The sequence below is a fragment of the Martes martes genome (assembly GCF_963455335.1).
Source record: "Martes martes genome assembly, chromosome: 12".
Taxonomy (NCBI): Eukaryota; Metazoa; Chordata; class Mammalia; order Carnivora; family Mustelidae; genus Martes; species Martes martes.
In genome coordinates, this window is record NC_137900.1 from 96116029 (window position 1) to 96143377 (window position 27349).

A 27349-nucleotide genomic window follows, 5' to 3' on the forward strand; every position below is an offset into this window, starting at 1 on the left:
CCTTCCAGTTTCATTCTTAGTGAGCCTTGAAGCCTTGGGGGTCACACTCAGGGGACCCTGCCCCCAGGGCCCACCAAGTTCTTCGGTGAGGAGATGGAGGGAGGTAGATGGGGCAGCCCGGAGATGTCAGTCCAGTTCTGGCTAGTGGGAGGGGGATGGGGTGCTGGACGGAGGCACCCGTCTGGGAAGGGAGGGGACACAGCCAGGTTGGGGCTGGGCTAGGGGCTGGGGTGTGCCCACTCTCGGGTCCCGCGCGCGGTCTGCCTGACGCCCTGAGCTGTTGGGGGGAGGCACTCAGCTGTCAAGGTTGCTCCCTGTCTTGGATCTGGGGCTGGTGCGCTGAAGAGGCACGGCCAGAGTTCTGAGATGCCAACGTTTAAGAAGAAGGAGCTTTGGAGCGCTGGGGTGGCTCAGGTGGTTAAGCGTCTGACTCTTGGTTTCAGCTCTGGTCTTGATGTCAGGGTCAGGAGTTTAAGCCTCTCGTTGGGCTCCACACTGGGCACGGAGCCTGCTTTCAACAAGAGAAGAGGGAGGAGGAGGAGGAACTTCACATGAAAATCCACATTTCTGTCTGGTTTGGGAGAGTCCCAGCAGCTTCGGTTCCCTTGGGTTCCTGCGGGTCTGCTCCCACTCTTGGGGTGGGCTCACCTGAGCTGGTCTGTGGCCTCCTCTCCAGGCTCAGCCCTCAGGCCTCTGGGAGCCTTGGTCCTGCCCACAGTGTCACCGTCCTGCCCACCTCCACGGACCTGGCTGGTGCACCTGCAGAGGCCACGGGAGGTCAGAGGCCATGGGAGGTTAGGCTCATGGCCGGTGAGGGCTGGGCCCTGCATGCCTGGCTGGTGGCGGAGCCCAGGCCTGGACTCTCCCTCCCTCCCACCCCCATCTCACACGGTGAGCTCAGAGTTGCATATTCACACGGAGGTGAGAAGGGTTGCTAATGGTTGCTAATGTCTTGTTCCTGGGCCTGGAGCCAGGGGCCAGGTAGTCTGATGGAGGGACATGTTCAACAGCTGTGCTCCCCACCCTGCCTGGCTCCTGGGCCCTTCTTGGGCTGTGTCCGTCGAGGGACCCCTGGGATGAGCAGGGCTGGGCTCTTCAGGACCCTGTGCCTCCCTCCCCTGCCTGGGCCAGCCCCCCACCCCCATCTGCAGCCGGACGGACCCAGACCCCCGGTCCCCAGCCGGTCCCCTGGGCCTCTGGTTGCTTGCCCTGCAGCCCCTCACTGCTGCCCCGCTTTGCTCCTCCGTGCCCCAGTTCTGCGTCTCGGCCACCTCCCTGGGGAGGCCACTCCAGGAGCTCCCAGCATGCAGGCCAATGGCACCCTCTCCCCAGAGAACAAGAGCCTGTGTCTGGTCCCCTGTCCTGGCTGCGGGATGGGGGCCCCTTGTGGCCTCTTGCCGTCTCCCACCCTCTCCTCCACCCTCTGGCCTCTTCGTCCTTCTCTTGCCCCAAGAGGCTCCCTGCCCAGAGCTCTGTGACAAAGCCATCTCTCCGCACACAGATGTGTTCCCTCGAAGGGCTGTGTGCTCGTCAGCTCAGGCTGCCGTAACGAATCCCGGACATCTGCTGGAGACTGGAGGGCCGAGGTCGGGCGCCGACAGGGCTGGTTCTGGCCAGCGCTCTCTTCCCAGCTCGTGACCGGCTGACCTCTCGCTGAGTCCTTGTGCACGCAGAGAGAGGTCTCTGGTGTCTCCTCCTGTTCTTATAGGACAGTCCTACAGAACTAGGACCCACCTTTATGACCTTATTTAACCTTTTTACCTTCAAATACAGTCAGGTGAGGGATTAGGGCTTCAACACAGGAATTTGGTGGGAGTAGGACACAATGGAGCCTACAGCAGACTGTGCTCAGACCCCAGGCCCGCCTGGACAAGCCTCCATCTGTCCCATCACCACCGCGCCCCGTTCCGAATGTGCTCGCCCGGTGCTGTGGGGCTTAAACCCAGCTGGGAGAGCAGGAGCCCCCGTGACCTCCGCGGGCACAGGGTGGCGTTGGGACTGACGCCAGGCGCCTGTCTGCTGCGGCTGGCGTTTGTGGCCGAGCACTGTCCTGCCCCCTCTTCCTGCTGTGGGCCCTTTCTCCTCCCTCTGCCCTAGCAAAGCCCCAGCCCAGCAGGACCCAGGAGCACCGAGCGCTGGGTCAAGGCAGGAGCTCCCCAACCTGGCCCCCGGGCAGGGGGTGGGGTGGATTCTGCTGATGTGGCGGGAAGTAGAAAGTCCCCTGGGTGTGCCACAGCCTCCTGTCGGGGGCGGGGGAGGGGAACCCCTGAGGAGCCTCCACGTGCCCCCCCCCGCCCCCACCGCAGGCCTCTGGTTCTGAGAAGGCAGTGATGGGGGAGGGGACGGCCTCGGGATGGGCAGGAAGTCAGTGTTTCTTTCTTCCCATCACCCGGTCAGTCCAGGGACCTGCGTGTCCACTGAGGCACAACCGGAGACCCAGAAGCCCTGCAGAGCTGGGAGCCCAGCCGGCCCTGCTGCCCTCCAGCCTGGCCCTCCGCTTCTGGTCTCTCCTTGAGTCTAGAGCCCCTCCTGCGGGTGCATTTCCTCCTTGGGGACCGGGCAGTGCGGGGTGGGTGGCCACAGAGACCTCCAGACCTGTCCCCAGTGCCGGGAGGAAGAGGGAGGCCGGCTGGCTAGCTCCTGAGACTTGAGGCCCTAAACACTGTTTTGTGAGGTCCCCTGCATGCTGTCCCTACAGCCGTCCCAAGCCAGAGGCCACCATCAGCACCTCCGTCTAAAGAATGGAATGTTTCACCTTGAGCTCCGGGTGGATTCCCCACGTACAGAGACAGTGACTGAGGCCCAGAGCCACACCTGGCCCCCCACCGGGCTCCGTTCGCGCCCCCTCCAGCCCATCGGCAGTCACTCATCCGTCCTTTGTGTCCATAGTTTTGTGTTTTTAAGGATAGTATAAAAATGGACTCTTGTCCTTTGGGGTCGGCTGTCGGCTCCGAGGCTGATGCGGGGGGTCTGGTGGGCACACTCCGTTGCCCAGTGCGGCTGCCCTGTGGCCCCAGCAGCTCGCCTGGAACCCACCTGCCGCAGGACACGGGTTGTTTGCAGGTTTGGAGATAACACAAATGAGTTGCTGTGCACTTTGCTACCGGGTTTTTGTGCGACTGAGTTTCCTCTGGGACGAGCACCCAAGAGCACAACTACCCAGCTGTCACCCAGAGGCTGTCTTCCCATTTTCACATTCCCAGCAGCACTGCACGCGTGGTCGCTTCTCTGGGCCTCGCGGCGTGTGGTGTCACCCCTCTCGTTTCGGCCGTTCTGGTAGACGTGCGGTGAGGTCTCCCCGGTTTCAGTTTGTGCTCCCCCGGCTGTGGTGTCGGACGGCTTTCCTGCGCTCCCGTACCCCCGTGTGTCCGCACGGCCCGGCTCACACTCGGCCGGCGGTGGGATGCTGGCCTGTCGCAAGTATTTTCTCCGGGTCCGTAGCTTATATTTCATCCTTCTAGAAGGGACTTTTGCAGAGCAGAAGGGTCCTTGTGAACGACGTCCAGCTTCTCTGTGCCCGGACGGCACCTGTGGTCCGGGGTCCAGCTCTTCCGCGGCGCTCGGTCCTGAAGGTTTTCTCCCCCACAAGTTTGACTGTTTGATGGATCACTTTTAAGTCCGTGACCAGTTCCGAGTTATTTTTTTTTTTAAAGATTTTGTTTATTTATTTGAGAGAGAGAGAGAATGAGAGGGGAGAAGTTCAGAGGGAGAAGCAGACCCCCCGCTGAGCAGGGACCCCCCCCCCACCCCCGCCCCGACGTGGGACTCAATCCTGGGGCTCCAGGATCATGACCTGAGCTGGAGGCAGTTGCTCAACCAGCTAAGCCCTTGAGATGTCCCTCGAGATGATTTTTGTATCAGGTTTGAGGAGGAGGCTGAGGTAATTTTTTTCTCTCCCCGCTTGCTCTGCAACAATTGGTTGAAAAGCCTGTATCTCCTGCGATGACTTTTTTTTTCTACTTCTGTCAGGAATAACCCGGGCATATCTGAGTGGGTGTGTTTTGGGATTCTCTCTTCTGTCCCACTGGTGTGTCCATCTCCCCACCGGGCCTGCACTGTCTTGATTACTGTGGCCACGTAAGTCTTCAAATCACACACACTCATGCCCCCTACTTTCTTTTCTCCCCCCAAATTGTTTAAGCTGTTCTAGTTTCTTTTCTTTCCTATAAATTTTGGAGTGATCTTGTTGGTACGTGCACAGACCCTGATGGGAGTTCGTTTGAGAGCAGGGACACCTCTATTCCGTTGTCTTCCAGTCCGAGGGAGGGCTGTCTCCGCCTGCATGGACCTCGTTCGACTTCTGTCCTCAGCATTTTGCAGTTTTCAGGGTTCGGGGCCTGCACGTGTTTCCTCAGAGTTCCAGCGAAGCCCTCCTGTCCGTTTGCTTGAGGATAAATGCTGTCGCCTTGTGTTGTATCTTTGGTGTCTCGGTTTCCATCGCTGGTATCTACAAAGATAGTCGATATGTATATGTTTGTCTTTAATCCTGCCACCATGCGGAACTCACTAGTTCTGGGAGATATTTTCTTTCTTTCTGAGGTTTTTTTGAATTTTCTATGTGGACAAATATGTCATTTGTAAGCAGGGACAGTTTCATTTCTTGGGTTCCAATCTTACGCCTTCGCTCTCCTCTTCTTGCCTGACGGCCCCGACGGGGCGGCGGCTCGCTGCTGAGCCGCGGTGGGCGCGCGTCCGCGTCTGGCTCTCGTCTCCGGAGGAGACACCCGGCCTCCGCGCTCAGCTTGCTCTGGGTTTTGTAGGTGCCTGTTCTTAAGGTGAGGCTCTATCTTCTGAGAAATTGTGTCGTGAGTCAGGGTCCCCTTCGTTCAGTGTTCTTTCCGCGTCGGCGTGAACCCGGCTTCCCTGGCTTTGTGACCCGGGGGATCGCAGTGACCGAGTTTTGAGTTTTGAGCCACTTTCCCCCGCGGAATGAACATGTCGTGGTTTCGGCTCCGTTTTCGCGTCCTGGTTTGGGAGGGGTCCGCGCCGCTGGGCTCGCGAGGGTTCTCGGCTGGAGTTGCTCTGCTCCGCTCGGCGCCGTCTGCGGATCTGGGCGGTCCTGCCTCCTGACATGAGTCTGGAGCTGGTCCCCTCGCCACCCAGTTTTCTGGAAACCGTCGTGTAGGAACGCCGTGAATTCCTTAAATACTTGGTAGAATTCTGCAGTGAATCCAACTGGGCCTGCAGATTCCTTTTTTGGGGCTTGTGGGAGTTGTTGGATCATGGATTCGGCTCCCTTCACGGGTCTTGGAAGCATGTGGCTCCCATGGGACGCCCTGTGGCACTTTGTGCCTTTCGGGGCAGTGGTCCATGTGGTCTACGCAGTCGGATTCTGCGCGTGGAGCCGCTGCGTGCCCTGGGATAGCCTCCCTCAGGCCTCCTCGGGTCTTCTCTGTCTCTCCTAGTCGGGCTCGCTCGAGGTCGTCCATTTTATGATCTTCTCAGAGAACCAGCTCTCGGTTTCACTCTGGTTTTTTCCTTTCTCTCTCTTTCTTCAGCGTCACCGATTTCTCTCGTTGTCTGTTTGCCGTGGGCTGACTTCACTTTCCTTCTCCTCAGTTCTTGTGGGGAGAACTCGAGACCCTAACGCTCTAACCGCGCGCCGTCACGGGGTCAGTCTGCCCCGGCAGACCTGTTGCGGGTTTCCGCCTCGCTCGCCCGGGCTCCGAGAACATTCTGTGCGGTGTTGACGGCGGTGCGCGGGTCGGCGTGTGCGGGGGCCGGGCCGGGCTCTGTCTCCGCACGTCCGGGGCCCTCGGGAACGGTGTCCCGCTGTGGCTTCGCAGCGCCGCACTCCCGGGCCCTGCACGGGGTCAGGTCCCGCGCGCGCGAGGCGCTCCCCCGTCCCCGGGTGTCCCCGCTGGGCCTCGGTCCCCTCGTTCCCTGCAGGGTCGCCGTGGGGCTGCGCTCCGGCTGGGTCGCCCGCCGCGGGACGTCGTCTCTGCCTGGTGTCCTGGTGTCCTGCGGTCCCGCCTGCCCTCCTTCGGTTACTGTCCACACAGTGTCTCCTTCTCTGTCGTTCTGCTTTCAGCTCGGCCGTCCCGTTCTAGGTGAAGTGACTTTCCTACAGACAGTGCAGTCGGGGCGTGTGTGGTTGTTCATTTGGTTTACGACAGTTCCGTGCAGAATAATTGTCAGTGTGTTAGGGTTAAGTTCCTTGTTGTGTTTTTTGTTTCTGTCTGACCGCTCTTTTTTATGTCTCATTTTTCCTTACCTTCTCCCGGGTTACTTGCACAGATTTTGGAACCCCACGGGGACTAATGTGCATATTTTGAGTGCATCTTTTCGATGGGTTTTAGTGGTTTCTCTCAGTGTTGCATTGTCCACGTAACTTACCCAGTCTGGTGATGTCATTTTACTAGTTCAAGCCGAGCATAGGAATTTTCCCTGCTTGTAATATAGTTCTCTTAAATATCTCCTCCGCTTGTGTTTGAAGATTTTTATTTACTTTATGTGTATGTCTATAGAGAGCGAGCGAGAGAGAGCGGGGTGGGGCAGGGGCAGAGCCGGGGGGGCTCTCAAGTGGAATCCATGCCCCATGCAGAGCCCAGTGAGGGGCTCGATCCCGTGACCCCGAGATCAGGACCTGAGCCAAAACCGAAACTCAGACGCTCGGCCAGGCTCTGCTCGTGTTAGAACGTCCTCTGCTCGTGTTACAACTGCATCAGGATATGCCGTGACTTCTGCTTCAACCGTCAAACGTAACTGAGAAAACTCAGAGAAAGCACGAAATTGTGTGGTTTTTGCCCCGTTTTAATTCTTCGCATTGGCTCTCCTTCCTGATGGGCAGGGATCCCTTGTTTCCATCACGTTCTTTCTGACTAGAGCACTTTTTTCGTCTTTCTTTCAGGCTAGGCGTGCTAGTGACAGATTCTGTTAATATTTCTTCATCCGACAGTGTCCTGATTTCTTTATTCCTGAAAGATATTTTTGTTGGGTTTTGCTGTCTGGGCTGACCCTTCTTTTTCTTCAGCGCCGGGGACTACTGTGTGCCTCCTTCTGCCCGGGCTCCTGAGGAGAGACCTTGGGCTTTGCATTGGGCAGTCTGTCTCTCCAGCTGTTTTCAGGAGTAGATCTATACACGGGTGCACGTGGGTATTATTTATTTATATTAAATGTATATATAAAGCGCACATACATCATTTTATTATGAAAGTTTTTAGAGAACAGCCGGGTTCTACAATGAGCGATGTGTGCACACGCTCCCAAAGTTCAGTAAAAGTTAACTTTGCAATTTTTATTCTTTCTGTATTATATATTTTGCTGAGTATTTAAAAGATGTAGGTGTTACAAAGGTCCATCTCTAATGTTCCAAGAATAAGGACTCTGGCCGACCTGAGAACAGTGACAACAGCCTCACAAAACAGTCCCATGACCTACCACGGAGTTCATCCCATTTTCAAGTTTCCAGGTGTCATAATTTGGTGTTCAGAAGTTTGTGATGTATCTTGTCGCGATCTTTCAGTTTATCTTATTGGGAATTCATGCGACTTCTTGAATCTGCAGGTTTAAGCCTCTTGCCAAATTCGAACGTTTTTAGTCATTACATTGTTGTAAGTACCTGCCTTTCTGGCCCTACCTTCTTTCCCGTTCCTTCCAGGAATGTGATATATTAATATGTCCCGTGGGTCTCTGAGGCTCCCTCCCCTCCCTCCTCCTCCTCCTTCTCTCCTGTTTCGTCTGTTCTGGTATTGAGCTCATCCTCTTAGCTTTTCATTTTGGTTATTGTATTTTTCAGTTGTAATTTTTTATTTTTTTATTTATTTATTTTATTATTTTTTTAAAAGATTTTATTTATTTAATTGACAGAGACATCACAAGTAGGCAGAGAGGCAGGCAGAGAGAGGGGAGGAAGCAGGCTCCCTGCCGAGCAGAGAACCCGATGCGGGGCCCGATGCCAGGACCCTGAGACCATGACCTGAGCCGAAGACAGAGGCTTTAACCCACTGAGCCACCCAGGCGCCCCATTCAGTTGTAATTTTTTAAAAAGATTTATTATTTTAGAGAGGGAGTGCACATGGGGGGGGCAGAGGCAGAGGGAGAATCTCAAGCAGATTCACTGCTGAGCTCGGAGCCTGACGTGGGGCTCCGTTTCATTACTGTGAGGTCATGACCTGAGCTGAAATCAAGAGTCTCATGGTTAACAGACTGCACCACCCAGGTGCCCCTAGTATAAAATTTTTATAGGATTCTTTTTTGTACCTTTGATTTTGTTGATACCTTGTGTTTTTTTGTTTCAAGCATGTCCGCTGTGTTTGTGGAGGCGTTTATCGAAAGGGCTTCAGTGTCTTTGTCTGGTCTTCCCAGGTTCTGTTCGATCCCATGGATTGTTTCTTTTCATTCAGTTTGACATCGTCCTGGTTTTTCGTTGGATGAGTTTTGACTGAAACCTGGACATTTCTTCCCTAGTTTCTGAGACGGGATTTCATCCAACCCTGTTTGAGCTGGGTCTCTGACCCTTAACAGTCACTGATGCTGGTCACTTGAAGGCCTCCCTTCCCAGGGTGTCCGTGGCTGCTGTGACTTTCCTAGGTCATGGTGACGTCACTGACTGGGCTTTGCTGCACGTCACTGAAGCAGTCGGCCTCTTCTGAGCTGCACAGCTCGAGAACAAGATGCCCACCTGAGAGGCCACCTTCTGCCAGGGCAGGTCGGGGTGGCGAGGGTTGGGGAGGTCAGCTGAGGGGCCGTATAGCACATCCCTGCAAGGGTCGCTCGCTGTGCCGTCAGGAGGTTGGGGCTGGCAGCCCTTGCCGTCTGCTCTGCAGGGTCCCTGCTTGTCCCGTAGCCCATTGAGGAGAAGTGACGGGGATGGGCCGCATGTGTCTGGGCTCTTCTGTGCGTTAGGCAGAGACTCCGACCCTTCTGGCATGGAGGGCTGACCCCAGCACGTGTCGGCGTGTGTCACGTGTCGGCGTGTGTCACGTGTCGGCGTGTGTCCTGGCTGGTGTCCCAGCCCCGTCTTCGTTCCTGTGAGCCTGGACACTCGCATGTGTCTCTCAACTGCACTTTCTTCCTCTACAAGGTGGGGGTCACGCTGCTGACCTCTGCACGTCCCTGGCACCCAGTAGACAGCCCACGGGGTTTCTGTTTGAATGACGTGTCAGTGCCATCTGCTGCCAGCTGCATTCTCCGGGGTGGGGGCTCACACGTGCCAGGCCCGGCCCTTTCCATCCCAGCCCATGGCTGCCTGGGTTTGGGGCAGTCTCAGGGCCTCTGGCGCAGGGGAGGTGGGAGGCTGGGAGGCTGAGGGGATACTGAGGCCTCTTCGGCCAAGGCCCATAGGCTGTCTCCATGGCAACTGCCAGCAGCCTCCTGGGCTAGAGCCAGCGCCCGGAAGGTCCTGACGAAGCAGTTCCTGGAGACGGTGCCATCTCTGCCAAGCGGCCGCCGGCTTGGCTCTGGTGTCCCTGGGCCAGAGTCGGGGCTGTGGGCCCGGCTGGCATGGCAGCTGCCCGGTGGGTCCTGGCCTGGAGACCCCCCAGGCTCCCCGGTGTGAGCGGAGGCGGGGGCACGCCGCGTGGACGCTTCTCCCGGTGGAGAGCTTCCGGTCCCGCCCCGAGCCGCTCGCTTCCCCGGCCCTCAGTGAGGTCTCCGGCGGTTCTTGGGAGGCCGGAGCCGGCCCTCCTGCCGCTGGTGGTGCTAATACCGTTGGGCACGTCCTGCGAGCGCTCTGTCACGGCAGCCTCTCCAGGGGACCCTCACGCCGCTCTTGTCCTGTCGCAGACACGCGGGGTCTTCCCGAAGTCCGGCCGCCCGGAGGAGGCGGGCTCGGGCTGGGATCCTGGCTCTGGCGGCCGGGGGCTCGAGCTCCTCCAGGCGGGCCCTGCTGAGCCCGGGGTGCCCGTGTTGGGGTGGAGGGGGCAGCCGCAGCCCCCCGCCGGCCTCGGCAGGGCCTGACCTTCCCGGAGGGGCTGAGTGGTGCTCCTGAAATGCTGCCTGGTTGGGACGGGGCCTTCGCTCAGCTCGGCACCATTGCTGGGTCGCAGCATCCGAGGGGGCGGGCGGGCCCCTGCGCTCCAGACCCTTCCTGCAGCGGGTCGTCCGCACTGAGGTTTCCAGAAGTCCAGGGGGGTGTCTGTGGCTACTGTGCCGGGTCAGCAGCATGGACTGAGGCTGGCCGGGGCCACCAGACACTGGTGGTCACCCTGTCTTTGCTCCCTTTGCTGGGCTTGATGGGACAGGAGTCTCAGAGCTGCCCGCTTGGCCTGGGGCTGGACAGAGGACACCCTCTACCATCATCAAACAGCATGACAGTTGTCCCCCTCCTGAGGGACCGTTGTGAGGATTCAGGGAGCTTTGCATGCTCCCAGCAGGGCAGAATCCCCCAGACTGTCATCACCAGCCTTGTGGTCCTGGCTCTCATGGCGTCCCCAAACAGAACAGAACACGGGCCGATAAGGTTGGAGGCTGTGGGGCCACACCAGGTCCGCGGCTCCCCCCCAGGCTCAGCATGGACTTTCTGAGGGGCTGGCACAGGCGGCAGGGGCGGGAGGGCACAGGGTACGAGGGTGGGAGGGGCAGGCGAGGTGTGAGCCCCAAGATGTGGGTTAGGGTTTAGATTGGGATTACGTCTGGGGACATTGGTGGCTTCTCTGTCCTGCTACGTCCTCTCAGACACATAGCTGTTGTGGCTTCCCGGTCGCCCCTGGCAGTTCTCGGCATTTTCGGAAATGGGTGGCCTCGTGAAGTGTGGCTGGGTTGGGTCAGGCCTCAGACGCTGGCTCCGGCTGAGATGTGAGCCCAGAGGCTACGCGCAGACTGCTGTGGGGAGGCAGGGAGACCTCAGCTGGGACCCCAGGGTCAGGGGGGACATAGTGAGTTCCTGCATGGGGCTCAGGGACCGAGGCCAAGGCCGCAGCTGTGGGGGTCCTGCCCCCTGAGACTGCAATGCCGCGGGGAGTACCTCCCCCCCCCCGGGTACCAGGGCAAGAGCGGGTCTCTGCAGGGGACGGTGGATACAGCCCGGTGCATTTACCCCCTTCTGCTTGCCGTTCAGAAGGGGACCTGGGCCTGGAGTTGGGCGGCAGTCGCCAGCGGGGGCTTCTATGTGCTCTGGGGCTCAAATCCTCATGTGTCAGTGACACTTGAATCATAGTTCACATAAAAAAACTTGTATTTTATCTCTTTTTTTCCTAGAGCAGTGTACTGAGGTAAAGTTCACATACCATGACGTTCATTTTTTACAGCATATAATTCAGTGGCTTTTCGCATGGCCGTAGGGTGCTACAGCTGTGACCACGACTTAATCTGAGGACATTTCCATCAGCTTCCCAAAGAGACCTGCCTGTCTGCCCTCCCTCTCCCCTCCAGCCCCTGGCCCCCTCTGGTCCCCTTTCTGTCTCTGGATTTGTCTGCTCTGGACAGATGTGGTCAGACACGATGTGGCCCTTTGTGTCTGGTTTCTTTCCTGTCACACACGTCAGTCTGTTTCACAAGCACGTTCCCCGAAGTTGTTACCCTTTGCACGGCCGCCCCGTGTCCCATTCACTGTGGTATTTGTGTTGTCTTGTGTTTCTCGGTTGCCGAGTGTGGACGTGTCCGGTCTGGGTTCCCAAGCAGACGCCGTGATGCCTCAGTGCATTATTCCAACAGGACACGCTCGCAGAGTGGCCTGGTGAAAAGTGTTTAAACATGATGTGCATTTCATTTTGCCAAGTTGTTTTCCAACCAAATGGGAAGCGTCGTTTACAATTCCTGCTGGTTCTGTTCCAATCATGAGTGTCACCCACCACCCGCCTGCCCCCGCCACCACGGGATGTGACGTTTCTAAAGCTCGTGTTAATTTATTGGGTGTAAAGCTGTCTCACGGCCGCCTTACCTTTCAGTTTCCAATACTGGTGATTTTGGGTATGTTTGCACATTACTAGATTGTGTCAGTTTTATGACTCTTGGATCCTTGGCCATTTCGTTTTGGAAATTCCAGTGCTGCTCCAGGAGCACGTTGGAGTGTGCCCTCCTGCCAGGCGCCCGGCTGGGTGTGGAGCTGGAAGGAGGCACCGGCTGGTCCAGGAGGGGAAGAGAGCCGACACCCCACCCCTGCCTCCCTCCCTGGCTCATGTCGCCACCTCGCTTTCCAGGATTTTTCTAGAGCCTAAGACTTCGGGAAGGGTAGGCACCAAGAAATCCTTGCAGAATTCAGGGATGCATGCTCTAACTACATTTCTGTTACTGTTTGTGTAACGTCTATAATTAAAGTACCTCAACATTATTATTTTTCTGTATTTCTTAATTTCGGTGAAGGACATTTTTCTTTTCTATATAAGTAAAAAGACATTGACTTTCTCGCTTGAACGTGTGGATATAGGAGAGAGTAAAAACAATGGCTCACAGGCTGTCCTGAGGTGTTACTGCTGCTAATATTTTGCAATATTTCTTTCCAAGCTTTTTCTGCGCGTAGGTCTTAAAAATACACTGTTGGGACCGTGTGGCGGGGGTGCGGAGGGTACCCTGCTCCCACCACAGTCCGCCGCCCCCATGGGGGGCCTCATGTGGACGGGCCTCGGCCACACCCTGTTGTTGGATATGTCCTTTATTTCCCATTTTGCTTTTATAGATAAGACCCCAAAACACGCCTGCGTCTTTACCCCACCTTGGACTCTTTCTGAGACGCGGTGCCTCGAAGGTGGATGGTGGTGTATTTCCTCTGTCCATCAGACTCGAACGTTGCTCAGTTTCCTGTCGTTCGGTTGCGCCTCTGTTGCCAGACCCCTCGGCGCCTCCGCGCAGAGCAGGCTCTGTGTCCGGGTTCTGATTTGAACCCTCTTGGCCCTTGCTCTGCGCGTCGGCACGTGGTCTGGTGGCTGAGCTCAAGGAAGCCTCTCGTATCTCATTAAACGAGTCCTTTACTCTTGGCTCTTCTTTTCTGAAGTTCTTCTGAGCCTTTCTTCAATTTTTTTGCCTTTTTACTTTTCCAGATAAATTCCGAGATCGATTTGTTGTAGTTTAAAAAATTCCTTTTGGGACAGCTTCAATTGTTGAGAATCTCTAAGTTGATTTCTGGAGAGACAGTCAAATTCTAAACACGTGTGCTTCGTCTGTCTGTGCAGGGTTACAGTAAACCCCACCTTCATTCAGTGCTCCCCGCTTTTTGTAAATAAGATGTGGTGGTTGTCTTTATGGAGGTCACTCACACTTTCCAGTTGCTTCTAAGTGGCTCGTCTTCACTGATGCCAGTGTGACTGAGGTGTTGGGTGTCACGGTACCTCCAAGCAGGGGCATCTGGGGTCCCTTTAGCTCGAACGCCTGCGTTCTCGTCACGTCGCTGGGCCCGGGTGCCGTCGGCGGCTCGTCTTTCCGACGGGGCCCCCGGCCGGCTCTGGCTGTTTCTCAGCCTCCGAGCAGCACACCCGCAGGCGGCTGTTGCGCGCGCTTCTGTCGTTGCTTCTGGTCTCACTTTACTGTCCTCTCCCTTGAGGGCCCCAGGCTGTTTTCTGTCCTCTGCTGAAGCTGAAGTCAGGGGTCCCCGCAAGCCTGATGTGGTTGGCCGGCGGGCCTCCAGACCGAGTGACCTCAGGGCTGCCCACGCGGCTTCTCACAGCCCCGGTCCTGGCCCCCGTCCCCCGCCCCCAGGCCGGGCTCCTCATCTCATCCCAGGCGAGGCGGCTGCTGCGGTTCTGGGACGGCCTGTGAGCGAGGCTGCTCCGACCTGGCTCCTGGGAGTTTTATCGTTGCTTTTGGAAAGAATCGTTTTATCTACTCATTTCTTTACTTTTTTCTCATGTTCTCTTGTGTTTGCTAGAACTCTCTAATAAGATGAAGTGAGAATTATGGTGGGGATTCTTATTTTATTGTCTGATTTTAAAGGAAATCCCCCTGATAAATGTTGGTTTGGATTAAGAATGGATTTTGCAGATGCCAGGGGGACTCAGTTAAGCGACTGCCTTCAGCTCAGGTCATGATCCTGGATCGAGTCCCACGTCAGGCTCCCACCTTCATGGGGAGTCTGCTGCTCCCTCTGACCTGCTCCCCTCTCATGCTCTCTCTCTCACTCCCTCTCTCAAATAAATAAATAAATAAAATTTTTAAAAAGACTTTATTTATTTATTTGGCAGACAGAGATCACAAGTAGGCAGAGAGGCAGGCAGAGAGAGGAAGAAGCAGGCTCCCCGCTGAACAGAGCGCCCGACGCGGGGCTCGATCCCAGGACCCTGAGAACATGACCTGAGCCGAAGGCAGAGGCTTTAACCCACTGAGCCACTCAGGCGCCCCTAAAGAAGAAAAAAAAAAAGAGTGGATTTTGAGCATGAAAGATTATTCAGAAACTGTTTTCTAAGAATCAGTAGTCAATTGATTAGAGTTACAAATACAAAAATGTGTACTTTTTAAAAAATTGAGATGAGTTTGTGACAACATGGATGGACCTAGCGAGACGGAGGAAGACAGACGCCACGTGGTCTCACTTTTATGTGGAATCTGAAGCCAGAACGAAACAAAGCAAAACACCAAACTCAGAGAAAAAGAGATCAGATCTGTGGCTGCCGGAAGTGGGAACTGAGGGGGGCGGGGAGCTGGAGTGAGGTGGTCAGAGTTCCGAGTTCCTGCTCGAGCGTCAGGACGGTGAGCACCAGGGTGCCCGTGGCTGCCGCAGGGCGCGGAGGAACGCTGGGAAGCAGGGGCCTCAGGAGCTCATCACAGCTCGTGTAAATGTGTCTCCGGGAGATGATGGGTGTGAGCTGGACCTGTGGTGGGGATCACGTCACAGCAGAGGTAAACCAAGACGCCCTGCACGCACCACACACACGCAGGCACGCGTGCCGACCGCTTCTCAGTGGAATGGAACAATTTTGGATTCAGCTTACAAAACATTATATTTATACTTTTAGCAACTTTTAACAGTGGCTTTCGAGGTGACTGTGAATGTTTTATCCCGTTTCACAAACTCAGTTAGTGTCAAACATTTAAATTTCACTTATAATTTTACTGTAACCGGATCTTCGTAAGTACTCAAGTGCTGTGTATCCAGTAAAATGTAAAGATGTTGAATCATAAGTTTGTTAAAATGTTCCAATTCTTTTTACAAATTATTAGTCTTCAACTTGAAATCACACGCCTAAATAAACTTTTCTGTTACATTTATAAAGTTAGAACGCCAGGGCGGACGTGACGCTAGATGTAATCACATTCCAGATGTTGGTGTGTTCGGCAAATTCTCTTCATCATACCCCAAGTATAATGCAGAGAGATTGACTGACTCCTTCCTTCCTTCCTTCTTTCTTTCTCTTTTAAGATTTTATTTATTTATTTGGCAGAGAGAGAGAGAGACAGCGAGAGTGGGAATACAAGCAGGGGCAGAGGGAGAGGGAGAAGCAGGTTTCTTGCTGAGCAGGGAGCCCAATGCGGGCCTCGATCCCACGACCCCAGGATCATGACCTGAGCCGAAGGCAGACGCTCAACGACTGAGCCCCCAGGCGCCCCTCCCTGGCCTTCCCCTGTGGAGCGGCAGGCAGGTGCATCGGGAGGAGAAATGAGACACCGCAGTGAGCGTTGAGTCCTCCTGCAGACCCTCCCTCAGTCAGGCTCCCCTCCGGCGCTGGCAGCTGTCCTGACCTGTGGCTGTGAGGCCGGCGCATGTGTGCGAGTGTCCCGACTTGCACCACGTGTGTCCATACCCACATGCCCCGTGCGCTCGTGCCCGCGTGCACGTCTTTGAGGGTGCAAACTGGCTGACACCTGGATCTCAGCCTTCTGAGACCCTAAGCAGAGAACCTAGCTGCGGTGTGCCCTGACTTTGACCTACAGGACTGTGAGCTAACAGGTGGTATTTCAAGTGACTAACTTTGTAGCACGTCTTTACACAGCCATAGAAAACCAATACAGTCGTTTGTGGTTTGTTCAGGTTTTCTACTTCTTTGGTTACGTTTGAAAAATTGCATTTTGGGGGGATATATATCCCTTTCATCAAAATTTTAACATTGATATAAAATTGTTAATAATATTCTTTTGTGATTCAAAAAATTTCTCCTGTCTGCAGTTATGTCCCCTCTATGTGAATATATTACTGTACCCATGTATGGGTATGCAAGTGTCCTGTGTTTCTGTACATGTGTGTATCTGTGTACAGGTGTGTTCAGATACGTGCACATTCTCTTTTTCTGGATGATTCTTGCCAGAACCTTGTTCATTTTTTTCAACTTTCAGATTTAGCTCTCTGTTATTTCTCTATTTTCTGTTTGAACCGTGTCTACGCTTACCTTTATTATTTTCATTTTTCTCTTTTCTGTAAATTTAGTTTTCTTTCTTTTTCTTTTAAAGATTTTATTTATTTATTTGATAGAGACACAGTGAGAGCAGGAATACAAGCAGGGGGAGTGGGAGAGGGAGAAGCAGGCTCCCCACTGAGCAGGGAGCCTGATGCGGGGCTCGATCCCAGGACCCTGGGATCATGACCTGAGCCGAAGGCAGATGTTTATTAACTGAGCCGCCCAGGCGCCCCCTCTTCTGTTCTTTTTTAAGATTCTTGTGACATATCTGTGCTTGGTTTATTTATTTTCAGTCTTTAAAAAAATAAAATCATTTAACTTCAGAAATTTCCCCTTAAACAGCCCTTTCACAGAACCCCACACATTGTAATATGTGGTATTTTCGTTGTTGATGGGTTCTAATTATTTGGTAACTTGTCTTTTTACTTTTTAGTTAATGAGTTACTTAGTTGTGCATTTTGAGGGTTTCTATACATATGAGTTTTCTTTTACAGTGTGTTTTTATAGTTGTATTCTCGTTTAAATACACTTATTGAATAGCAGAAGTGTGATAATGTACGTTACTAATTCTTTGAAATTTGCTGAGGCTTTTTTTGTGATGTAGGATATGGGTGATTTTCTCTCTTTCTAAAAAGATTTATTTATTTATTCAAGGCAGGGAGGGGCAGGGGAGAGGGAGAGAGAAGCTCGAGCAGACTCCTCATTGAACTTGGAGCCCATCACGGGGTTCCATCTCACGACCCTGAGATCAGACCTGAGCTGAAACTGAGAGTCAGACGCCCAAATGACCGCACCACCCAGGCACCTTGGACATGGGCAGTTTTCAAAGATATTCCCATGTACTCAAAAAAGGCTATGTTCTTTATTTGTTATGAGCAGGGTTTGATAGATAGGTGAGATAGAAAAGGTGTAGAAGACTAGAACTCTATTGTACATCAAGGCTGTTAATTTTTTTAAAAGACTTATTTATTTGAGAGAGAGTGAGCGAGTGCACATGTCTGAGTGGAAGGAGGGACAGAGGGGAAAGAAACTCTTAGCAGCCTCCACGCCCCGCACGGAGCCCAACTCGGGGCTCAGCCTCACGACCCTGAAATCATGACCTGAGAAGAAACCGAGAGTCAGATGCTTAATTGACTGAGCCGCCCAGGAGTCCCAAAGCTGCTAATTTTGTTTTAATCTTAGGTAGCCTTACTGAGTTTTGGTGTTCAGCCCTTCAGACTGTGATAGGAGCTTTGCTGGACTTTTTGACTTGTTGAAATCTGGGGTGATGACTTCTTTTATATCTGAAAAAAATTTTTTTAAAAAGAGTTTATTTATTCGACGAGAGAGAGACAGTGAGAGGGGGAACACAGCAGGAGGAGTGGGAGAAGGAGGAGCAGACTGAGCAGAGAGCCTGATGCGGGGCTCAATCCCAGAACCCCGAGATCATGACTCCAGCCAAAGGCAGAGGCTCAACACCTGAGCCCCCCGGGCGCCCCTGAAAATACATTTACTTTGCCCTCACTCTTCATCGACAGTTTAGCTGGATATAAAGTCCTCAGGTGACCATGGCTTTCTGCTGCCCTTGGAAGGAGCTCGATTGCCTTCTGGCACGTGTTTTTGCTAAAGTGAAGTTTTTTTTCTTTTCAATTATCCTTTTTCGCTATTAGAAATATTTTGTCTTTTCTTTTTCTTTCCGGCAACTTCTAAGGCCGCCTTTTTGCCCTTGACGCTCTGCCAGTCCTCCCTGTGTCTAGGCGGACGTACTTTCCTTATTAAATGGGTACTTGTCGTGCACTTTCGATTTAAAAAGTCGTTTTTAGTTCTGTAAATTTCTCACCGGCTGCCTCCTCAAATGTTGCTTCTTCGCCCTCTGCCCCGTTCTCTTCCGCAGCTCACACCGGGTGTGCGCTGAGCCTACGGTCGGACCTCCGTTTTGCTTAATTTCTCTCTCTTGTTCCTTCTTTGGCTTCTTGATGTCTGCGGGCGAGTTCTTCAGTACCAGCCTCTGTACTACTTTCCACATCACTCATGCTCTCAAACCGTGTCTCCAGCCCGGAGTGTGATTTATGGTCACCGTGACTGCTGTTTGCTTATTGCCCAAACCGGCCAGTCTTTCAGACGCGGACCTGTTTCCGGCTGCGCTTGTTTCCTGTGTGTCAGCTTCGTCGGAACAAAGTTAACTTCCGGTAGTCAGTTTTGGTGGTTGGAAGTCTCTCGTGGCATGGGGTTTCTTCATGGGCTCTGGACTTCCGGTTTGAACAGGTATTTTCTGGTTGCCTTTCTTTCTTGTTCCACAGAGTTTCAGCTCTGTCTCAAATTCTGTTCTCGCTGCCATGTACCTCGAGCGGGGGGCACAGAGCCTTCCTCACCAAGAGTCCGGGACGCATTCTACGAGCAGAACCGCCAGGACTGTTGGTGCATGGTGTGTAGAGGGAGGGGAGAGAGGCCCCGGGGAAGCCCTGGTTTGGGCTGAAATACCAGCGACGAGGAGTCCTGAGAGTGGGAGCTGGGGGAGAAGCTGCGGTAGGGATCAAGCTTAGTCGCCACAGTGTAGCGGCTCTGAACTTTCTAAAGAAGTTCACGTTCCAACACTTTTAAACATTAACGTTTAAAAAATGGTTCTTTAACTATGTAATGCTTGTTACACTTTTTGATAGCCAAGTGGAAAGGTTAAAAGGGCAGCTGGATGTATGAGTCCTCAGTTCTAGGTTTGGGTTAAGGCTGTGCGATTAGGAGTGGAAAGCTCGCTGTGGCATTCAGAGCCCAGGGGTAGATCCTGCTGGGAGAGAGCCCCAGGGCCTCCACCTCCCGAGTCTGGTGCACAAGGCAAAGGTGGCCGTCGAGACCTGGAGGGGCTCCTGGGGAGTTCGAGGGAAATGAGAGAGTTGGCCGAAGGCTGGAGAAGGAACCATTTAGAGCAGGAGACTTGACCACCGGAGTCGGCAAGGCACAGGCTCGAGCAGCGTTTCAGCGGAGCGGTGTGGGTGGGAGCCTGACGGGGACGGGAAGGTAAGGTCAGACCCAGGACTGACCCTCTGACTGAGCTTTGGTGTGAAGGGAGCAGAGAAATGTGCGGTGCTGAGAGGTGGTTCTCAGATCTCTTGTTTTCTGAAATGGAAGGCATCGGAATATGTTTTTCTGCCAACGGACGGCTTTCCTGAGTCCCCGAAGCCTCTCTTCTGCCTTCCCTGCCCCACACCACTGTTCCCCTGAGAGAAGGGGAAGAGAGGGTGTGTGTGTCTGCTCAGCCTCCGTGTTACCCGTTTCACTCCTCCCGCGTCTCTTGAGGCTGTTTGCCATGCAGCTGGGGTTGGTGTGGGGGCCTGGTTCTGGCTTGGGTTTAGCTGGAGGGCAGATTCAAGGCCAGGCCAGGCATCAGAGGCCAAGGGTCCTCTCAGGGTGATTCCTTCGAGCCAGAGGGCTGGTCGCGCTGGAAGTAGCTGTTGCTAACATTACTGTGGGGCCTGAATCCAGTCCCTGACCCTTCCTGCCTGGCCGGTCCCACACCCTGTGCCTGCCCTGTGTTTGGACAGTAGGGGACAGAAGTGACATGGTGTCCCTGTTCTTGGGAGAAAGGATGTGGGGGGTGGGGAACAGGTTCTCTTACCTGAGTATGGAAGCCTCTAGTTCCCTCCTTCTCTTTCCTGCCAGGATCCTGGCCACGGCTGGCACTGACTTTGACCTGCGGACCCTGCGGGCTGTGCGTGTGCTCAGGCCCCTGAAGCTGGTGTCTGGGATTCCGAGTGAGTCTGGCAAGAACCGTTAGACCCAAGCCTGCCTGGACTCCTGACCTCCTCCCCCAGCCTCACCACAGCCACGGACACACTTAAGCCCTAACCAGGGACCCCTTTGGCTCTGGTGACTCTAAGCTCAGGGCTCCTGACCCCCGGGAACCAGGTGTGAAGAAGCCTTGAAATTCTCTGTGAAAGCCCAGAGAGCGGCCTGGTCCTTTTGCCCTGACTTGGCTTCCCCAGCCGGGAGCTTTATTCTCTTCGCATTCTCTGCTCTATTTCTAGCTCTGCTTTGTTTTCTGGGGTTAAGGTACAGATGAGAAATTGAGCAAGCTGGTGGGCAGGGTGCCCGAGAAGACAGCCAGAGGTTGCAAGGGACCCCCCGTATTGCCTTAGGCTCGGCAGGGCTGTGGGCACCCAAGGCCAGGTTGAGACACGCTCTTGGATTCTGCTGCTCAAGGAGCCGGGCAGGAGGGCCAAGGTTACCGTGGGTTTTTCTCAGAGTCCCGGATGGGCAGCGACCGAGAGCTGTGTCCCCCTGAGGCCACTACAGGAAAGCCCTCATTCTGCCCCAAGACCCTGCCAGGCGAAGGCTCAGGCCTGTATCTAAGAGCTGGGGCCAGGTGGAAAGGGGGTTGTGGGGTTGAGCCTCCGTGTGTGCTGGTTCCTTTGGCCTGGACACACCCGTGCTGGGGTTTAGTGGTCAGACACTCCTGTGGGCAGGTCCCCTGCTTCACTGTCCCTAAGGAATTGTGTCTGTCGGGAACTCCTGTACGTCCCTCCTAGGACCTCCTGCTCTTGGCCTCCCGAATCTTCTGCTTCTCCCTCCCAGCACCCCCCACCCTTTCCCCTCAGGACTCTCTGCTCGCTGCCCACGGAGCCCTTCCTAGTCCACTTCTCTCCCCCGGACTTTGTACTCTGACACCCCGCACCCTGCTTCTGCCCTGCTTTGGGACATTGTTCTGTCCACTTCCTTCCAAGGCTTATGCTTGGTCTCCCACCCGAGGACTGTCCTGTTTGGTCTCCCACCTGGGGACTGTCCTGTTTGGTCTCCCACCCGGGGACTGTCCTGTTTGGTCTCCCACCCCAGGGATTGTCCTGTACGTGCAGGCTGTTTGCCCAAACTCATGGTTCCCTGTACTCCCTGCTCATCCCCTACTTGGACAGTGCCCAGCGCAGCACCGTGCCCCGGCCCCCGGTGCTGCCCAGCCCAGGCTCTGGCTGGTCTGCCCCCCACCCCCCAAACCCCGGCACCGCCCCCTCCACTCTGACCTGCCCTGCTGTGGCTGCTCTGGTCCAGGCTTGCAGGTGGTGCTCAAGTCCATCATGAAGGCCATGGTTCCGCTCCTGCAGATCGGGCTGCTTCTGTTCTTTGCCATCCTCATGTTCGCCATCATCGGCCTCGAGTTCTACATGGGCAAATTCCACAAGGCCTGTTTCTCCAACAGCACAGGTGAGGCCTGGCGGCGCCCCTCGGACTCATTCATCCTGGAGGCCCTGCTTGGGAGTCCAGTGGACCGGGGAGCTCCTGTGCCAGTGGGGGGGACACACCACCTCCAGGAGGGCACAGACACCTGAGCAGACACAGAAACGCGGTGATCACAGATGATAGTAACTTCTGGGGGAAAATGAAAGGAGAATTGGCAATACAGTAATTGGGGAGCCTGCTTCACGGAAACCAGGGAAACCAGCCCGGGAGGCCTGTCTCCTGAGGTGACCCTCAGGAGCAGCCGTCAGAGCAGTGAGAGGGATTGCTGGGCGGCTGCTGGGCCGGGGAGCTCCGGTTCCAGGGCCCGGTGCGTGCAGCGGCCAGGGTGAGGGGCCGCGGGAGCAGAGGGGAGGTCGCGCGGGCTTCGAGGCTGTGGTGGGAGCTCGGAGTCTCATTCTGAGCGAGGTCGGGCAGGCAGGGGAGGCAGAGACAGGCTCGGGGAGGCTGATGTCACCACCCGGAGAGATGGCTGCGGCCCGGCTGTTCGGTGGAGGCGGTCAGAACGTGTGGGGTTCTGGGCGGGCTTGCAGGGAGGCAGATCAGGCCACTCGGTGCAGAGGAAGCTCTTGCCAAAAGTTAAATCACTCATGACTTTCAAAAACTTCTTATCACAGCTGGTGGAAACATGTAGACTCCGCAGGGGCCAGTGCCGTGCGCCCTGGGCGCTGTGACCCCCAGCCACCCTCTGGGCCCTGCTGGCTGGAGTCTGGGCCGACCTGCCTGGTGAGCAGGGACCGCGGCGGCCGACTCGGGCTTGTGGTGGCTCCGGAGTGACAGGCAGATCTGCCGGTCAGGAGTCTTGGGGCGGCTTGACTGTGACGGAAAGGAGAAATCGGGGTGGTCGTGGTAGGAAGAATGGGATGTTAGGACTTTGTCTTTTTTGATTTTCAGGTGTGTAAGTCCTGAGCGTGCCTCAACCGTGAGGGGCAGGTTCTAGCCGAGAGGGAGAGGTTGACCGATAGTTCCTGGGAGGGTTGGTCTGAGCTCGGGGAGGGCAGGTGTGGGCACGGGGAGGGAGCCGGTGCACGGGGGGATGGTGGGACGTTGAGGGAGGATTCCCACTGGTGCTTGATTCCTGCCCCCTGCCCCTCCCCGTGATGAGGTCTCCACAACCCAGGAATCCCAGCAGGGGTGGGAGCACTTGGTGTTTCTGGGCTCAGGGTCTGTGCTTCACTCTTCTCTTCGCAGATCCAGATCCAGTGGGCGACTTCCCCTGCGGCAAGGAGGCCCCAGCCCGGCTGTGTGAGGGGGACACAGAATGTCGGGAGTACTGGCCAGGCCCCAACTTCGGCATCACCAACTTCGACAATATCCTGTTCGCCATCTTGACGGTTTTCCAGTGCATCACCATGGAGGGCTGGACCGACATCCTCTACAATGTGAGTTGTGAGTTGTGCCTTGGCCCTGGGACTGTGGACGGGCCCTGGAGCTCCTGCAGCCTCATTTGGGGTGACGTTTCTGACCTAGGAGCCTCTGCCCAATCCCAAGCTCCTTCGTCCGCCGTGGGATGAAATCTAGGCCCCTTCCTTCAGATGGCTCCACCAACTGCCCACTGTCCACTCACACTCTTGGCCTTGGTCCTAGAGTCTCCGGGCAGCTTCTCGTATGAGTGATGCTGGGGGCCGGGCGGACACTTCCAGAGATGCTGCTGCTGCTGCTCATTGAGGTGGCCACGGCGTGGTCCCTCCGGCCCCCTGCAGGCTCGCTGTGAGGCCCACGTGAAGTGTCTCCTCCCTGCTAAGTCATAGAATCATCTCGAGAACCCCATTGTACAAGGAGGAAACTGAGGCACGGAGAGCTTGCTGAATTTGCTCCGGTCCCTAGGACTGGTGGCAGCTTGCTGGGAGCTCCTAGTTATGCCATCCCTGGCAGGGTTTTCAGGATGGAGTGAGGGGCAGTGAAGCCTGCTGGCCTCTCCCTGTCCCAAGGCTGCCTGGGGAAGACAGGGCAGGGCTGCACGCTGCACGGAGCCGATGTGCAGGGAGACCCCTCCGATGATGCTGGGGGTCTGGGGTCAGTGTGTGTCTTGCACATTCGTGTCTTATGCTGCGTCTCCCTGGCACTGTTTCCTCTTGAATGTCTTCCCATGAGAGTGCCTACCCGTCACAGTGGTGTATACGGGGCAGTCTGGGTTGGTGCCCATGACGAAGCTGGTCTAAGGCCCTCGCCTGGTGACCTGTCTCGCTCCTGCCTACCCCTGACGTGAAGCTCTTCCTGGCGGACTCTGCCATGAATGCCGGTGCATAATGCTGTTTGTTTTTTTATGTGATGAGCCCCTTGCTACCTTCCACCCCCTAAAGCCCCATGAGCCCCCAGGGCATGAGCACGATTAAATTAGGCCCCCAGGGGCTCTGGGAGGTAGAGAGAAGGTACACCCAAGCTAGGACTCTTGGAAGGTTTGGCCGGCAAGGCACAGCTGGTTGATGGCTGTGTTCTGGATGGCTCGGGTGTGCCCTGCTTGGGTACTGTGGGTGGAGGGCCCTGTGATACAACACATTTCACGCTGAACGTGCCACTTGTACGCTGATATGGGGTTTAGGCGACAAGCCCCTGAACCCTGTGCTCCCCAGCCTCGAGGAGCCTGGGGAGGAAATGACGGTGGTGTAATCTGGTGGCGTGATGGATGGGAGGAAAGGGACAGAATGGGACCCTTTGCCCTGCGCCTTCTCCGTGGGTTCACAGAGAGCCAGGTAGGTCTCAGGGCTGGGTACCCAGCAAATGTGTGGTAAACGCTCACTGGGCTGGCACGGGGAAGACAAGGAGTTAGGGAGAAGCTGGCCCAACGTCCCTTGAACCAGATCCCTTCTCAGAGTGCGAGTCGTGTCTCACAACAGGCTCCGTTCAACTGAGGAAAAGAGCAACGGGCACAAAGGCTATATGAGGGGCTTGGCTGTTCTCTTCCTGCAGCCAATCAAAGAGTAATTTCCCAAAGACAGACCCTAAAAATAGCCCTGAGCTGGCCACATCCCCGCCAGCCCCACCTGAACAACAGAAACCTAGAGTACGGTTCTGCAGCATTCGGTGCCCGCTGGGACTTGGCCGTCGGCCCAGGTGACTCAGACTGGTGGGTCTGTGCCCTGTGGGGGAGGGGCTGCACGGGAGCCTGACCCTAGGGCAGGCGGCTCTGGTCCAGAGAGCCACAGAGATTCCTCAGACAGGGGTTTGCCTGGCACCCACTCTCTGGGCACCCCCCGAGATGCTCCTCGTACCGCGGCGAGCAGGAGGCCTTCAGTAAAGGCCTGACGATGGCCAGTGCTTTGAAGACGACGAAGGAGGACGAGGAACAGGGAACCTCGTGAAAGCAAGGCCTGGCGAGGTCTGGAAGCCAGATATGCAGGTGCTGTGGGATTGTGCTCTGGAGCTTTGGCGAGGCACCAGGACGCGGTGACAGTGGTGAGCTGTGAGGCTGGTGCCCAGGGCGGGGGCCAGGATCGGGGTCCACTCTGCACACCAGCAGGAGGGTTGTTGTAAATCGGACAGGGCTTTTAAAGGGGGTTCTTTGGAGAGAGAGCGTACCCCTCTTCTAGCCCAGTGAGTGCAGCTTTTATGGTCCTTTCCGATGTGTCATTGAGCGGGAAGGCCCGAGACCGTGCCTGTGCGTCGAGGGAGAGCCATTGGCCCGCAGCCGCGGGGCGGACGGAGAGAGAGACGGAGAGCATGCTTGATGGTGGGAACGGGAGAGGAGGGTGTGTGATGTGAGTGCCTCTCGCCGACCAGCTGTGGCCCGGGGGTAGGGGCAGCCTGGAGCCCTTTTAAATTCTGACCAGGGGAATGATGAAGTCTCAGCAGAGAACGTCTGTTCAGAAGGGACTGCTGACAACCGGCGGAGGTGGGTGGGGGCGTCCCCCACGGGAGGAGAAATGGCTGGCCTCATTTTGAAAAGTAAGTGGGGTCAGATGGGGTCCTAAGTGAGACAAGTCCACAAGAAATTGTGTCAGGCCCAGAGAGCTGCGATGGTCTCGGGACGGCGCCATGCACGGCACAGTTCGCCTGTCCCCCCTGCTGTCCCTCCCCTGCTTGGATAGTGGTGGGGTCAGTAGCCCAACAGCACGCCGGGGAAGAAGGAGCAGGGACAGGCGTGGAGGGGCGAGGAGGGCCCAGCCTCCACCTCCCAGTGCAGGCGGCGGAGAGAGCGGACGCTCTCGGCGTAAAGCGCGCCGCGTAGTTCGTTGCCAGCTGGGACTAGACTCGTAGTTGCTGAATCGAGACCATTTTCTCCTTGAAGTGATTGCAGAACCTTCGGTTACCCAGGAGTTACCAGAAGTCGCAGGACTGACCCCCATTTCTGCCCAGGAGCGAGAGGCCGTTGAGACGGGCAGCGGGAGGGAAGCGAAGCCGGTCTGGGAGGTGCGCGGGGCTCCGGCTGCGTGTCACAGTGGGCGCCGACGCCCTGCGGTGTGGGGGACGGAGGACCCCGAGAGGGGGGTGACCCCCCCGCTGCGAAGGGTGGTGCCTTTCCTTGAGAAGGGAGACTTGGGGCCAGACCTTTGCTCGGTTTCGTTTCCGTGGGTGGTCGCGGAGCCCAAGGCCCCAGCCTTGGCCACACACTGTTTCAGAGAGCCATTGCCACGCGGGGGACACGCCGAGCGCACGGCCGGGTGTGTGACGGGGAGCTCAGAGGAGACGCAGGGCTGAGGGGCCAGTCTGAGGTCAGGCCAGCGCTCAGCGCTCCGGGAGAGGACGCGACTGCCTCCCTCCCTCCCTTACTTTCTGAGCTTACGGATGTCTGGCTCCTCGCGTAACCTTGTTGAAAAAGCTGTTTTCTGTAATTTCTCCATTGAATCGCTTTCGCACGTCTGCCCAAGAAGTTGGCTGGATCCCGTGTGGGTCTGTCTCTGCTGCTTTCCCGTTTAAAGCGAGCTCTGCACGCAATGCGGGGCTTGAGCTCAAAACCCCGAGGTCAGGAGTTGTACGTTCCTCTGACTTGGCCAGGCAGACGCCCGTGGGTCTGTGTCTGTTCCGGGGACCTGTGTGTCCCCCTCACCAAAACCGCGCAGTCTTCATCACGCTGGCCCTGCTGTAAATAATCCCCGGGGAGGCTGCTCTTTCTCCTTTTGTTCTGTTTGAGGGGATTGTGCCTTCCGACCCGGGAACATGGTGCATCTCTCCGATTACGTCGGGCTCCTCTGGTTTCTTTAATCGGAATTTCGTGGTTTCCAGCGTACGAGGCCCGTGTATGTTCCTATGTCTTCCGCTCCTCTTCCTGCCTTCGCGCCCGGGGGAAACTTCCCGCGGTGTGTTGGATACAAATGGGGAGAACAATCATATTTCCGAATCGTAGGGAAGAAGTTCAGTATGACGCGAACTGCAAGTTTTTTTGCTTTCTGTGGATGCTCTTTATCACACTGAGGCGCGTCCCCTGCTCCTTTCTGAGAGGTTTTATCACACGTGGGCGTTGAGTCTTATAAAGTATTGTCTCCGCGTGTGATAATGTGATGTTTTCTGTAGCTCGTTAGTGTTGTGGAGGACACTGACTGACTTTGGAATTTTGAAACAGCTTGACGTCCCTGGAATAAACCCCACGTGTCGTGGTATACAGTTATTTTTATATATTGCCCAGTGCTATTTGTTAATATTTCATCAAGGGTTCTGGCATCTATATTCATGGCGCTTTTGGTCTGTAATTTCCTTCTTTTTTGAATTGTCTTTGTCTGATATTGGTATGAGGACAACACGAGGTTTAGAAAATGAGTTAGGAGGCAGTCCCTCCTCTTCCATTTTCTAGAAGGGATTTATATAAGTGGTCTTGTTTCTTTTTTAGAGAATTGGTACAATTCTATAATCGGGGTCTAGAGATTTCCTTTTTTTTTTTTTTTTTTTGAAGATTTTATTTATTTATTTGAGAGAGAGAGTGACAGAGAACATAGGACGGGAGTAGGTCGGAGGGAGAAGCAGGTTCCCCGTGGAGCTGGGAGCCCGATGCAGGACTCGATCCCGGCCCGCTG

General features: G+C 55.5%; 1 protein-coding gene across 2 annotated transcripts in view; it reads left to right on the forward strand.

Moving 5' to 3' along the window:
- The window catches only part of CACNA1B (calcium voltage-gated channel subunit alpha1 B), a gene marked incomplete at both ends in the record, with an annotated part of 175908 nt that overhangs the window by 13137 nt on the left and 135422 nt on the right, over window positions 1-27349 (forward strand). For both annotated transcript variants that reach the window (XM_080820781.1, XM_080820780.1), the window contains 3 exons: window positions 19836-19927; window positions 21216-21368; window positions 22593-22783. In XM_080820781.1, the coding sequence (XP_080676907.1) occupies window positions 19836-19927; window positions 21216-21368; window positions 22593-22783 (436 nt within the window). The remainder of the gene's footprint in view (window positions 1-19835; window positions 19928-21215; window positions 21369-22592; window positions 22784-27349) is intronic.